The sequence below is a fragment of the Hemitrygon akajei genome, chromosome 7 (assembly GCF_048418815.1).
Source record: "Hemitrygon akajei chromosome 7, sHemAka1.3, whole genome shotgun sequence".
NCBI lineage: Eukaryota > Metazoa > Chordata > Chondrichthyes > Myliobatiformes > Dasyatidae > Hemitrygon > Hemitrygon akajei.
In genome coordinates this window covers 91694062-91707505 of record NC_133130.1, presented here as the reverse complement: position 1 = coordinate 91707505, position 13444 = coordinate 91694062, and the positions used below count along the sequence as shown (strand labels likewise).

The 13444-nt window shown below is 43.2% G+C and overlaps 1 protein-coding gene across 7 annotated transcripts in view; it reads left to right on the top strand.

Moving 5' to 3' along the window:
* rnaset2 (ribonuclease T2) overlaps positions 1 to 13444 on the top strand; it is a 34710-nt gene that overhangs the window by 6321 nt on the left and 14945 nt on the right. For 6 of the 7 annotated variants that reach the window (XM_073051423.1, XM_073051422.1, XM_073051424.1 and 3 more), the window contains 2 exons: positions 6275 to 6382; positions 11722 to 11782. In XM_073051423.1, the coding sequence (XP_072907524.1) occupies positions 6291 to 6382; positions 11722 to 11782 (153 nt within the window). In that variant the 5' untranslated portion in view covers positions 6275 to 6290. Of the gene's footprint in view, positions 1 to 1850; positions 1967 to 6274; positions 6383 to 11721; positions 11783 to 13444 lie in introns of those variants that run through there. The other variant, XM_073051425.1, reaches the window with a different exon arrangement.

Sequence of the window (13444 nt, the reverse complement as noted above, 5' to 3'; positions counted from 1 at the left end):
CTGTTGGTGAGAGATGAACTATATCTTTAGAAAGAGGTGACATAGGGTCAGAGAATGTGGACTCTGGGGGGAGTTAAGAAACTGTAAGGGTAAAAAAATTATGGGAATCACATATAGACCTCCACATAGTAGCCAAGATGTGGGGTTGAGATTGCAAAGGAAGCTGGAAAGGGCATGCAATAAGGGTAATATCACAATTGTAATGGGGGACTTCAATATGCAAGGGGATTTGGAAAATCAGGTTGGTGTCGGATCGCAAGAGAGGGGATTTGTTGAATGCCTGTGAGATGACTTTTTAGAGCAGCTCGTGCTTGGGCCTACTCAGGGAAAGGCTATCTTAGATTGGGTGTTGTGTAAAAATCCATATTTTATTTAGGAGCTTAATGTAAAGGAACCCTTAGGAGGCAGTGATCATAATATGATTGAATTCATACTGAAATTTGAGAGAGGGAAGCACAAGTCAGGTGTATCAGTATCACAGTGGTTTATTCCGGATTACAGAAGCATGAGAGAGGAGCTTGCCCAGGGGGATTGGAGGAGGATACTGGCGAGGATGATGGCAGAATGAGGTGGCTGAAGTTTCTGGGAATAATTCACAAGGCATAGGATAGATATGTCCCACAGAGGAAGAAGTTCTCAAATGGCAGGGGTGGGTAACTGTGGCTGACAAGGGAAGTTAAGGACTGCATAAAAGCCACAGAAAGGACATATAAGGTAGCAAAGGTGAGTGGGAAGTTGAATGATTGGGAAGCTTTTAAAATCCAAAAAAAAAGGCTACTAAAAAGCCATAAGAAAAGATTAAATATGAAGGCAGACTAGACAATAATATAAAATAGGATACTAAAAGTTTTTTCAGTTATATAAAGAGTAAAAGGGAGGTAAGAGCTGTTATTGGACCACTGGAAAATTATATGCTGGTGAGGTAGTAATGGGGGACAAAAAAATGGTAGATGAACTTAATGTATTTTGCATCAGTCTTCACTGTGGAAGACACTAGCGGTGTGCCAGAGGTCTGCGAGTGTCAAGGAGCAGGAGTGGGTGCCATTGCTATTACAAAGAAGGAAGTGCAAAGCAAACTCAAAGGTCTTAAGGTGGATAAATCACCTGGACCAGATGAACTACATCCCAGAGTTCTGAGAGAGGTTGCTGAAGAGACAGCAGATGCATTGGTCATGATATTGCAAGAGTCACCTGATTTCTGCCATGGTTCCAGAGGACTGCAAAATTTTAAACGTCACTCCACAAGGAAAGGAGGCAACTTTATGCTCTCTGTCAGGACTTCTGTTGTCCTCAGTGATTCCCTTGACTTCATCAAGGAACTGACCAAATTTCACTTCCACAGCCATGATTTTCCTTAATAACTGCCTCTAGCTCCAACTATCCCCACTGCAACCCTGGCTTCGCCCCACCACGATTCTTCCCTCTCACCTTCTAAAACTAACAAATTTTTCTATTATTTTTCAATTCTTATGAAGAAGCTTGGATCTAAAATGTAAACTTTTCTTCCCCTTCTGCATGTGCTGCCTGCCTAGCTGAGTGTTTCTCATACTTTTCTGGTTTGTTTTGGTGAGTTTATTGTGATTTTTAAAAAAAATCAGTATTAAAGATGTGTGTGTGTGTTTCTATCAGCTTGCTTTGATGAGATGTGCTTTTTTTTTGGGGGGGGGAATGCTGGCTTTCTCTTTGGTCAGATGATGTCATCTTTCAACTGTCCATGTGGATGCGTGACTGTTTGTTGCAATACTTGACATCAAGTGAGTTTGGGCTAGTCAGCTTAATTTACAAAATTACCCTGAGTGGACATGTCAGTTGCTGTAAGTGTGAATTAGATTTTTGCCTCTTATTTTCAGGTTGAAAGTGCTGCTGATGTAAGTGGTGGCAATTCGCCGAGTTGATCCTCTGCATTCTTTCTGCTAAAGGTTGGGCAGGGCGTTCCAAGACTTAGATCCAAAGGGTAGCACGTTGCGTAAGTTATTGATCCAAACAGTATTGAAAACAAAAAATGAATTAAATTATTTTGGGGCCGAGAATAGTACTGTAAATTACCACAGATAAAATGGTGTGAGGGGTTTTGTGTTTAAGAAAAAAGCATAATGCCTCATCCAGTGTAATCCAAACACTGAACACCAATCACGGTAAAAGACTGCACGTAATTATGTCAGACTAGCATGTTAAAGTGAACCCCAACTCAACATCGGTGGTTGTGAATTAGGTACATTTTCACTAATTATATTACCCCACAGTATCAATGGACAGTGGTTTCAAGACTGTGTTTTGTATATTTTGTCCAGAATTCTTACCAGGACAGAATTGTTGATGTGAGGAGTCAGCTCTACTGTTTGAGGGATTACAACATAATGCAGATTCTTGCTTTTGTGACCACAGTGATTATTTCAAAATTTTTCATGAGTGTAACAAACAAAATGCTGGAGGGAGTCAGTGGTTCAGGAAGCATATGTAGCGGAAGATAGACATTTCAGGACCTGCTGAATTTTTTTTTGCTTCAGCTCCAGCACCTGCAGTCTCTTGTGACTTTTTGGCGTGATGTGCCTTCGGATAAAAAAAAATGCAAGTTGCACTTGTGATATTCGTTTGACGAAGGCCAATGTTAATTCAAACAGGAAAGCTCAGTGTGGTAAAATATAATTTTGTATTTGATGCTGTGAGAAACAGATCTCTCAATAATTAACTTGTACTTCCATTTCTTCTTGTACGTCTGCCAGGCAGTGAGGTAAAAATAGCAAGTGTTCCTGTTTCTTTAATTGGAAAAGAGAATGGAACACAAGAGAAGGGAAGTCTTGTCACTGTTGTACAGGGCATTGGTAAGACCAGACTTGAACTTTTGCATAATATTCCTGTCTCCCAATTTAAGGAGGGATAGACTTGCACCTGAGGCAGGTCAGAGAAGCTCACTAGGTTGTTAGCAAGGGTGAAGGGTCATCTTGTGAGGGAAAGTGAAGCAGATTGGGTCTAAACACATTGGAGTTCAGAAGAATGAGAGATGGTCTTCTTGAAATATTGAAGGTTTCAGAGGGACCTCGACAGGGTGAGATACTGTATGCATATTTTCTGTGGTTGGGAGATGGAGAACTGGCTTTGGGATGAAGGATCACTTTCCTTCTCAGGAATTTTTATCCAATGAAGTTGTGGAGATTGTCACTGAGAATGTTAAAGGTCGAAATGGATATAGTTCTAGTCCACAGAGGAATTGAGGTTATGGTAACAGAGAAGAAATTGGAGCTGAGATCAGCCACGATCTTACTGAATGCTGGAATTGGCTTGGGAACCGGTTGGTATGTGGTGGGGGTTGTGCACATTTGGCCTACTCCGTGCTATTCTATGTTCTTGCCTCTTGACCGCAGAATTGAAACTGCTACTCCGGGGCAGTGCTAGCAGAGAGCTGCACTGCAGGGGGTTGGTGCCATCTTACGGATGAGACATCAAACACAATCTCCTCTCCTGGCCAGAGGAGAAAGGTACCAGGATGTAATTGAGAGAAGTAGGGAAGTTGTCTGGAGACGGATTCTACCCACTGAAACCCTGTTGGGAAATGTAGGTCAATAACGAAGGACTGATGTAAGGATCGAAGTTAATTGGCAGGTCTTGCTGTCCAGGCTCTGATTGACTGTACTTCTTTCTATCAATGCTGCCTGGCCTGCTGAGTTCCTCCAGCATTTTGTGCCTGTTGCTTGGACTTCCAGCATCTGCAGATTCTCTCGTGTTTGTGTTGGATTCATGTCATCGGTTCCCCGGTTATACAGATGATATATGGTCATGTGTTTATGCTCCTTTTCTGCCCTCTTTGAGTGTGTCAAGGCACTTTATAACTAAAGAGATACTTCCTGAAATGTTACTTACGTATAATCATTTTCCTCTCACACAAACAGTACAACAATAATGAAAGTAGTTGGGGAGAATAAATTTTGATCAGGGTTCCAAGATAACTTTTCTGTTCTTCATTGGAAGAAAGTAGCACAGGATTTCTTTTCTCAGCCACTCGAGTAACACCGCAGTTTGATACTTCATGTAAAAGGTCATCTCTGATGGTATTGGAAAGGCGTTTCAGCCTGGACTTCTGCCAAGGGACTCATCTGTCCGAGTGGGCTTTTGACTTGGATGCAAGAGTGAGCCACAGTCACTGAATTCACGATTTAAGATTGTTCATTGTTATTCTTCAGTGTATGAGTGCAAAGGCGAGCAAAATGATTGTTGTGTAATGATGCAGCATCAAAACACAACAAATAGCAATATAAAAGCAATCCTAGAAAACACAATATACAAGTAACTTATATATACAATGGTGCCATTCCACTGGCTCTTCACTCAGCCTTCGAACATCTGAACAGTGAAGATGCGTATATCAGGATGCTCTTCCTTGTCTGCATCTCTGCATTCAACACTTATCATCCCTCAATTCTAATCAATAAGCTTCAAGACCTCGTCCTCAATACCTCCGTGTGCAACTGGACCCTCGATCTCCTCACTTGCAGACCCCCAGTCAGTTCGGATCGGCAACAACATCTCCTGCACAATCTCCTTCAGCACAGAAGCACCACAAGGCCGTGTGCTTAGCCCCCTGCTCTAATCACTCTATACTGATGACTTCAAGGCGAAGTACAGCTCCAGTGTCATTTTTAAGTTCGATGGCAACACCACAGTCGTTGGCCCAATCAAAGGAGGAGATGAATCAGCATATAGGAGGGTGGTGTCACAACAATCTCTCACTGTATGTCAGTAAGACCAAAGAGCTAATTATTGACTTCAGGAGGAGGAACCCAGAGATCCATGAGCCAGACCTCATCAGGGGATCAGAGCTGGAGAGAGTCAGTAACTTCAAATTCCTTGGTGTTATTGTTTCAAAGAATCTGTCATGTGTCCAGCATGTAATTACTATTACAAAGAAGGCACAACAGCGCCTCTACTTATTTACAAGTTTGCAAAGATTTGGCATGTCATTTAGAACTTTGACAATACGATAGAGAGTGTTGCTTTGTGGCCTGGTATGGAAACATCAATGCCCTTAAGGGGTACAGAAGGTAACGGACACAGCCCAGTCCATCACGGGTAAAGCCATCCCCACCACTGAGCACATGTACAAGCAGCACTGTTGCAGGAAAGTGGCATTCATCCATCATTAAGGATCACCTCTCCCTCCCCCCATCATCCGGGCTATCATCTCTTCTTGCTGTTGCCATCAAGAAGGAGGTACAGGAGTCTAAATTCTCTAAAGAAACAAATTCTTCTTTCTAAATTTATTGAGAATGCCCACAAGAAAATTAATGCCAGGGTAGTATTTGGTGACATATATGTACTTTGATAGCAAAGTTACTTTTAACTTTAAACTTATACAGAGACTGATTGTACGTACAGTGCTGCGAGGTGATGTGTGTGTAGTGGGGGTGGGGAGGATGGGTTAATGGGTGGAGGTGTTGAACAGCCTGACGGTTTGGGGGAAAGTAATTGTTTTTGAGGTTGGTGGTCTTGGTGTGGCTAGTGCATAGCCTCTTCCCTGATGGGACTGGGACAAATAGTTCATAAGCAGGGATGCTTCATGATATTGCTGGCCTTTTTCCAGCAGTTATCGGTGTATATACCCTTGATGGATGGCAGACTGGTCCCATTGATGCTTTGACTACCCATAGACTACCCATCGAAGACTCTTACTACAACGCGTACTAGGAAAAATATAGAGACTCTAATATGAGGCCAAGTGGTTAAGGCTTTGGACTAGCGATCTGAAGGTTGTGAGTTCGAGCCCCAGCCGAGGCAGTGTGTTGTGTCCTTGAGCAAGGCACTTAACCACACATTGCTCCAGTCCACCCAGCTGAAAATGGGTACCGGCAAAATGCTGGGGGTTAACCTCGCGATAGACTAGCGTCCTGTCTGGGGGGGTGGGGTGGGAGTTTTGTACTCTCAGTGGCTTCACCGGCCTGATGAGCCAATAAGAGGCAGACTTTAATGCAAATCAAATATTTGGTTGCGCGTGATCGGAATTGTACACTGAGAAAGAACAGAGGGCCCCTATCATCTCAAGGGTACTATTGAATCAACTTGAGCTTGCAAGACAATATTTAATAAGTTGCAGTTTGTGAGCTTTGAGCTGGGTTTCTCACCGAGGATCAGAAAACAAGGCTATCATGGTGCCCTTGCTGAAAATTACAATGGCTCCATATTTCGTGAAGGAGCAAAGCACGTTGGAAAGGAAGTTAAGTTACTTCTGTGCCCGAAGCACCTGAGACCTCATTAACCTCCTCATTATATCTTCTTCTTGCAGATCTAGTTGACGTGAAATGGCTTTTCGTGTGGGCTTGAGGGACCTGACTGTTGCCCAGATGTTTCTGCCTCTGCTTGTTGCCTTTATTCTTTCTGAAACTTCTGACTGGTATGTGACGGGGGAAGTGTGGTCAAAAGTGCTGCTTCAACCTGCCCTGAAGTTGCAGCAAATAACCACAGTTCAATTTCTTTCTTACAACAGGAAGTGGGTGCTTGAAAAGTTTGTGTTAGCTAAATGGAGAGGTTTAAAGAAACGTGCATGCCATTGGCAGGGCAAATAGATTTTGGTGACTATATAACTCCAGGTACAGCATACAGTACATGCAAATACTGGGCACGTATATATACCTAGGATGCTGAAGACTTGCACATTACTGTAGTATTGCAGTGTTCTGCCTCAAAAAAAATAACAAATTTCAGGATATATGAGAATGATGATAAATTGTGGACTGAGAGTGGGGGAGGAGGCGGGGAGAGGACAATTGTGCTCGGGAAAAGGGGAAGGGAGAGGGGAGCACTAGAGAGGCATTCTGTAATGATCAATAAACCAATTGTTTAGAATCAAATGACCCTGCCTGGTGTCTCAGGGCTGGGTGTGTCTGCACCCACACCATCCCACCCCTCCCTCCCCGGCACTCCTTCTCTGCCACTTGTCCCACACCCCTCTCACGGCACTCCACCCTCACCGTCCCCAACATCCTTTGCTCTCGCCAGATTTACAAACTTGCTCTCCCCTGCACGTTGACAGTGCTGTGTAGATATCTGAGGCACTCTTAGCTTTATAATCTATATGTGCTTGAGACTGTTGCACAATACTGCATAAAATTGAGAAAGTTCTGGCAAACCCTTGGTAAAACACACTTCAAGCCAGCTGGTGCAGAACCCTTGCTGCTGGGCAGCAGGTTTTAGGGGTGGGGGGAGCTGCTGTAGAGAGGGACTGTAAAACAATCCAGAATGTAGAACTTGAGATGCTGAAGAAGGCAAAAGTTGAGCAAATTCATGAAGTCTTCCGGTTTGAAACAGTAAATAGGGATATAACATTTCCACTGGTTAGTGGTCAGAAGATAAGATCATTGGATGATCGTGGTGAGCCAAGGGGCCTGATCTTGTATTGCACAACTCTATACTAGGCCATTCTTTTTTGACACAGTCTGCTGGAATGTGCCAGCTGCCAGCAGAGTCAACAATAACTCCTTACGAAGAATTATCTGCATATTTGGACATTAAAACCTTGCAGGACCACAAGGAAAGAGCTGAGTGGATAACTTCCCCAAAGAGCTAGCAACAATTTGATGGGCAGAGAGGCCTCTTTTTCCAAAGTGATATCTGAGTTACTTGAAAGCTACCTTCGATTTGTTTTGGTGGTTTAGCAACCCATGTTTTGAAAGTATGTACACAGTTTATACCTTCTCTCCGTGACTGTGTATGTTTCCTCTGAGGTCTTCCATTTCCCTCCACTTTCCAATGACGTGGGTTGAGGGTTAGTGAGCCGCGTTGGGGCCAGAAGCCTGACAACACTTGCAGGCTACCCCCAGCACATCCTTGGACTGCATTGGTTATTGGCACAAATGACACGTGTTTCAAATAGATCTCTATCACTAATGCAGAGATGCGGAAACAAGATGGGCATATCAAACTAGAAATATCCTCCTGTGTGTTGAGCAAACCAATGATATTTGCATAGTCATTATCATGTACAGTAATTTCAGGTTCCTTCTCTTTGGAAAAGTTGGTCTTTGTACTTCTAATATTTTCTCTTCACTTCTCCTTTCTTAAAGGCAGGGTTCTGTACATTGAGTAAGGCCAGCAACTCACTGAAAGCAGGCTGTATTTGAACAGTGGGTCCAATTGTTGTCAACTGGCAAATTGCCTATGAAAGGAGGAACGTTTGACCTTATCCCGTCCGTGCAGTCTTGAAGACGTGTTGAATCAGGAACAGAAACAAATATTGATAAAGTTCTGCATAGGGAGTTCAGGGAGTTAGGTGCCTTCCAAGGTTGTGATCTCAGGATTGCTACCCGTGCCACGTGCTAGTGAGGCTAGAACTAGGAAGATTACAGTATACAGTTTAATACATGGCTAAGGAGTTGGTGTAGGAGGGAGGGCATAAGATCTTTGGATCATTGGGCTCTCTTCTAGGGAAGGTGGGATCTGTACAGAAGGGACGGTTTGCACCTGAACTGGAGGGGGACTAGTATCCTATTGGGAAGGTTTGTTAATGATGTGCAGTGGGGTTTAAACGAGAGTTGCAGGGGGTTGGGAACCAGAGTGCCAGAACAGTTAGTTGAAAGGTTATGGAGGCAGATGTTGGTAAGACCTCAGATAAAGTTAGGAATCAAAAGGTGCGACTAGTGCCCTGAGCTGAGTATATTTCAATGCATGACGCGTCATAGGAAAGACAGAAGATGAGGTAGCTGGTTTACAAATAGAAGCAATGTGTAGTGAGGAGAGGCTGTTGATTGGGCCAAATTCCAGTCAAGGGAATGTGTTGCAAAGTAAAGGGTGGACAAAATGGAAAATGGTGAGTACAGGACTGAAGGTGTTATATTTGAATGCACGCAGTATACGGAATGTGGATGAACTTGTAGCATAGTTACAGGTTGGCATGTATGATGTGGGCATCACTGAATCATGGCTGAAAGAAGACTATAGCTGGGAGCTTAATGTTCAAGGATAGACTGTACCAAAAGGATAGGAAGGAAGGCAGAGGGGGCGGTATTGTAAGAAATGAAATCAGATCGTTACAAAGAGGTGACATAAAGGTGACAACAAAGAAGTGTTGAATCATTTTGGACAAGCTAAGAAGAGTAAAAAGACCCTGATGGAAGTTGTATACAGACCCACAAACAGTAGTAAGGATGTGGTCTACAAATTACAATGGGAGATAGGTAATGCATACCAAAAGGGCAATGTTACAATAGTCATAGGGGATTTCAATATGTTGATAGATTGGGAAAATGCTGGATTCCAGAGGGGGAACTTCTTAAAGTGCCTACGAGATGGCTTTTTAAAGCAGCTTGTGGTGGAGCCCACTAGGGGATCAGCTATTCTCAATTGGCTGTTGTGCAATGGACTAGATTAGAGAGTTTAAGGTAAAAGAACCCCTTGGGGCAAGTGATCATAATATGATCAAATTCACCCTAAAATTTGAGAAGGAGAAGCTAAAGTCAGATGTATCAGTATTACAGTGGAGTAAAGGGCATGAGACAGGAGTTGGCCAGAATTGATTGGAAAAGAACACTGGCAGGGATGATGGCAGAGCAGCAATGGCTGGAATTTCTGGAAGCAATTCAGAAGGCACAGGATACGTACATCCCATAGAGGACGAAGTACTGTAAAGGAAAGATGGCACAGTCATGGCTAACAAGAGAAGTCAAAGCCAACATAAAAGCCAAAGAGAAGGCATATTAGTGAGCAAAATTAGCGGGAAGTTAGAGGATTGGGAAGCTTTTAAAAACCAACAGAAGGCAACTAAAATGTCATTAAGAAGGTAAAGATGGAATATGAAAGTAAGCTAGCCAATAATAATGAAGAGGATACCAAAAGTTTCTTCGGATAAATAAAGTGTAAAAGAGAGGTGAGAGTGGATTCAGTTCACTGGAAAATGGTGCTGGAGAGGTAGTAATGGGGGACAACAAAATAGCAGATGAACTGAACAAGTATTTTGCATCAGTCTTCACTGTGGAAGACACTAGCAGTGTGGTGGAAGCTCCAAGTGTCAGGGATCAGAAGTGTGTGAAGTTACCATAACTAGAGAGAAAGTTCTTGGGAAACTAAAAGGTTTGAAAGTAGTTAAGTCACCTGGACCAGATGGTGTACACCCCAGGGTTCAGAAAGGAGTTGTTGAAGAGATCATGGAGACATTAGTAATGATCTTTCAAGAATCACTATATTCTGGAATGGTTCCAGAAGACTGGAAAACTGCAAATGTCATCCCACTTCTCAAGAAAGGAGAGAGGCAGAAGAAAGGAAACTATAACCAGTTCGTCTGACTTCAGTGGTTGGGGAGATGTTGGAGTTGATTATTGGGATGAGGTCTCAGTGTATTCAGAGGCACGTGATAAAATAGGCCGTAGTCAGCTTGGTTTCCTCAAGGGGAAATCTTGCCTGACCAATCTGTTGGAATTCTTTGAAGAAATAACAAGCAGGATAGACAAAGGAGAATTGGTTGATTATTGTGTACTTGGATTTTCAGGAGGTCTTTGACAAGGTACCACACATGAGGCTGCTTAACAAGTTATGAGCCCGTGGTATTACAGGAAAGATTCTGGCATGGATAAAGCAATGGCTGATTGGCAGGAGGCCATGTGGCTGCCTTGACTAGTGGTGTTCCACAGGGGTCTGTGCTAGGTCAAAGGTTCAAAGGTTCATTTATTATCAAAGTACGGTACACAACTCTGAAATTCTTCAATTTTCCGGGTAGCCGTGAAACCAAGAAAGAAAAGAAAGACGGCATGATTATCACGCCCCAAATCCCACTTCCTGCACAAAAAAAGAGCATAAAATAGATCAGGCACATCGACCCTCCCCCCCCCCCCCCCCCCCAAACACCTCTTCCTGCACAAAATAATAACGAAAAAATAGATCAGGCACGTCGACCTCTTAAAAGCCTCCAGACCACACAAGAAAGGACAAGAAGATCGGGTGAAACAACACAGTATATAAAAGCTATAAAACTAAAAAAGAATCCATAGTCCAAAGTCTAAATCCAAAACGCAGAAAAACCATGATGAAATGGCAGGCAGACTCGACTTGCAGCCTGCAGCCTGCCCGGTGAGAGGTTCGCTCATGTTGTCTCTGCCTCCCAGAATCCTCTCTGAGAGTACAGAGCACTGAAACACCCAGACCATCTCCAAACATCAAAACATATTCAAGACGAGAAACAAACGTAAAAGATCAGCCATGTTGAAATGGTGGAGCAAGCTCAATGGGCCAAGTGGCCTAATTCTGCTCCTATATCTTATGGACTTGTTTCTCCCTTACTTCCTCGTCCAGGAAGGTCAGTATAGCACTGCTGACTGAGAATAAGTTGACCAACTCCATCTTGACCAAGTATCAAACCTGGGATCACCGAAATCTTTATTTGTCACGAGAGCAACACACACATGATTAAGATTCTTGACCCGAAACATTGACTGTAACATTCTGCTTGACCTGCAGTTCTCCAGCAGTTTGTGTGTGTTGCTCTGGATTTCCAGCATCTGCAGAATCTCATGCTTATGTTTTCTTGTAACTAACTTTGTACAATTCTGCTTATTTATGAAGTTCAGATCTCTGAAAAAGTTGGGTTGTAGAACATTAAGTGATGAAATGAAGCACTAATCCTGATGCTTTGTGTTGACCCAAAACATCGACAACACCTCCCCCTCCCCATAGACGTTGTTTGACCTGCTAAGTTCCTCCAGCATACTGTTTATTGCATTGATTGTGGTGTCTGATCTTTTGCAGTGCAAAGCACCCATGGCACAGTCTCATATTGTCTCACGAGTGGCCTCAGACTGTGTGTTTGGTAAGTCTGCAAGTGAGAGATAGATTTTTTAAACTTCCCTTTGTATGGCAGTGTCCTCTGAAAAATCAAACTGTGATCAATAATGTACTTTTTACTTTATTTTATCCATGTCAGTGATTTATCTTAACTGCTTCATATTTCCCTGAAGCAGCTTAAATCAAATTAGCTTATTTGTGAGTCAGGAAGATTTTGAGCTGACATGTTTAAGCTTGTTTAAGCTTCCTCTTACTGAAGTTTACTGACTCAACTCAAACTCGTGCCAATGTTTACTCTTTAGGTTAAGATATGAAACATGAAAGTCACTGATGTTCAGCCACTGTAGATTAAGGCAACACAGATGTGGGCCCCTTCGCCCATTGGGTCTGTATGTGGCTGGTTGGGACATCAAGGCCAGAGTGCCCCAGCTGTCTTCATTATTTGACCCACTTTGGAGTTGTGCTGTGGTTAGTTGTGTGTTGTGCAATGAAACAGATTTGATTAGGAAGCTCAGGAGGCAGTGATCGTAATATGATAAAATTCACCCTGCAATTTGAGAAGGAGAAGCTGAAGTCTGCTGTATCAGTATTACAGTGGAGTAAGGGGAATTACAGAGGCATGAGAGAGGAGCTGGCCAGCGTTGATTGGAAGGGGACTCGAGTGTGGACGACAGCAGTACAGCAATGGCTGGAGTTTCTGGGGGCAGTTGGAACGTGCAGCACAGATAAATCGCAAGGATGAAGAAGTATTCTAAAGGGAGGATGAGGCAACCGTGGCTGACAGGGGAAGTAAAAGGCAGCATAAAAGCAAAAGAGAGGGCATATAAAATAGCAAAAAATAGCCAGAAATTAGAAAACTGGGAAGCTTTTAAAAACCAGCTGAAGTCAACTAAAAAGCTATAGGGAGAGAAAAGATGAAGGTAAGCTAGCCAATAATATAAAAGAGGATACAAAAAGCATTTTTCAAATATATAAGGAGTAAAGGAGAGTAAAGGGTTGAATATTGGACTGCTGGAAAACTGGAGAGTTAGTAATGGGGGACAAAGAAACGGCAGCTGAACTTTGAACATAGAAGAGTACCTCAATAGGAACAGGCTATTTGCCCCACAATTTGCTAAAAAACAAATCAAAAATACCCAAACACTAATCCCTTCTGCCTTCACCAAGTCTGAATCCTTCCATCTTTCTTACATCCATGTGCCTATCCCAATGTCTCTTCGGAACTTCTAATATATTAACATCTACCAGCAAACCAGGCAGTGCGTTCCAGGCATCCACTACTCCCTGGGTGAAAAGAAACTTACCCCTCACATCTCCCTTGAGCCTACCCCCTCTCACCTTCGATGCATGCCCCCCGGTATTAGACATTTCAACCCTGGGAAAGGGATACTCTCCGTCCACCCTGTCTGTGCATCTCATAATCTTGTAAGCCTCTGTCAGATCTCCCCCAGCCTCCTGCGCTCCAGAAAAAAAAAACAAGTTTATGCAGCCTCTTGTGATAGCACATGCCCTGTAAACCAGGCAGCATCCTGGTAGAGCCCCAACATCCTCCCTGTAGTGGGGTGACCAGACCTGTACCCAATACTCCAGATTTGGCCTAACCAGAGTTTTATAAAGTTGCAATATAACCTCCTGACTTTTGAACTCAATGCCTTGACTAATAAAAGCAAGCATACCATAGCCTTCT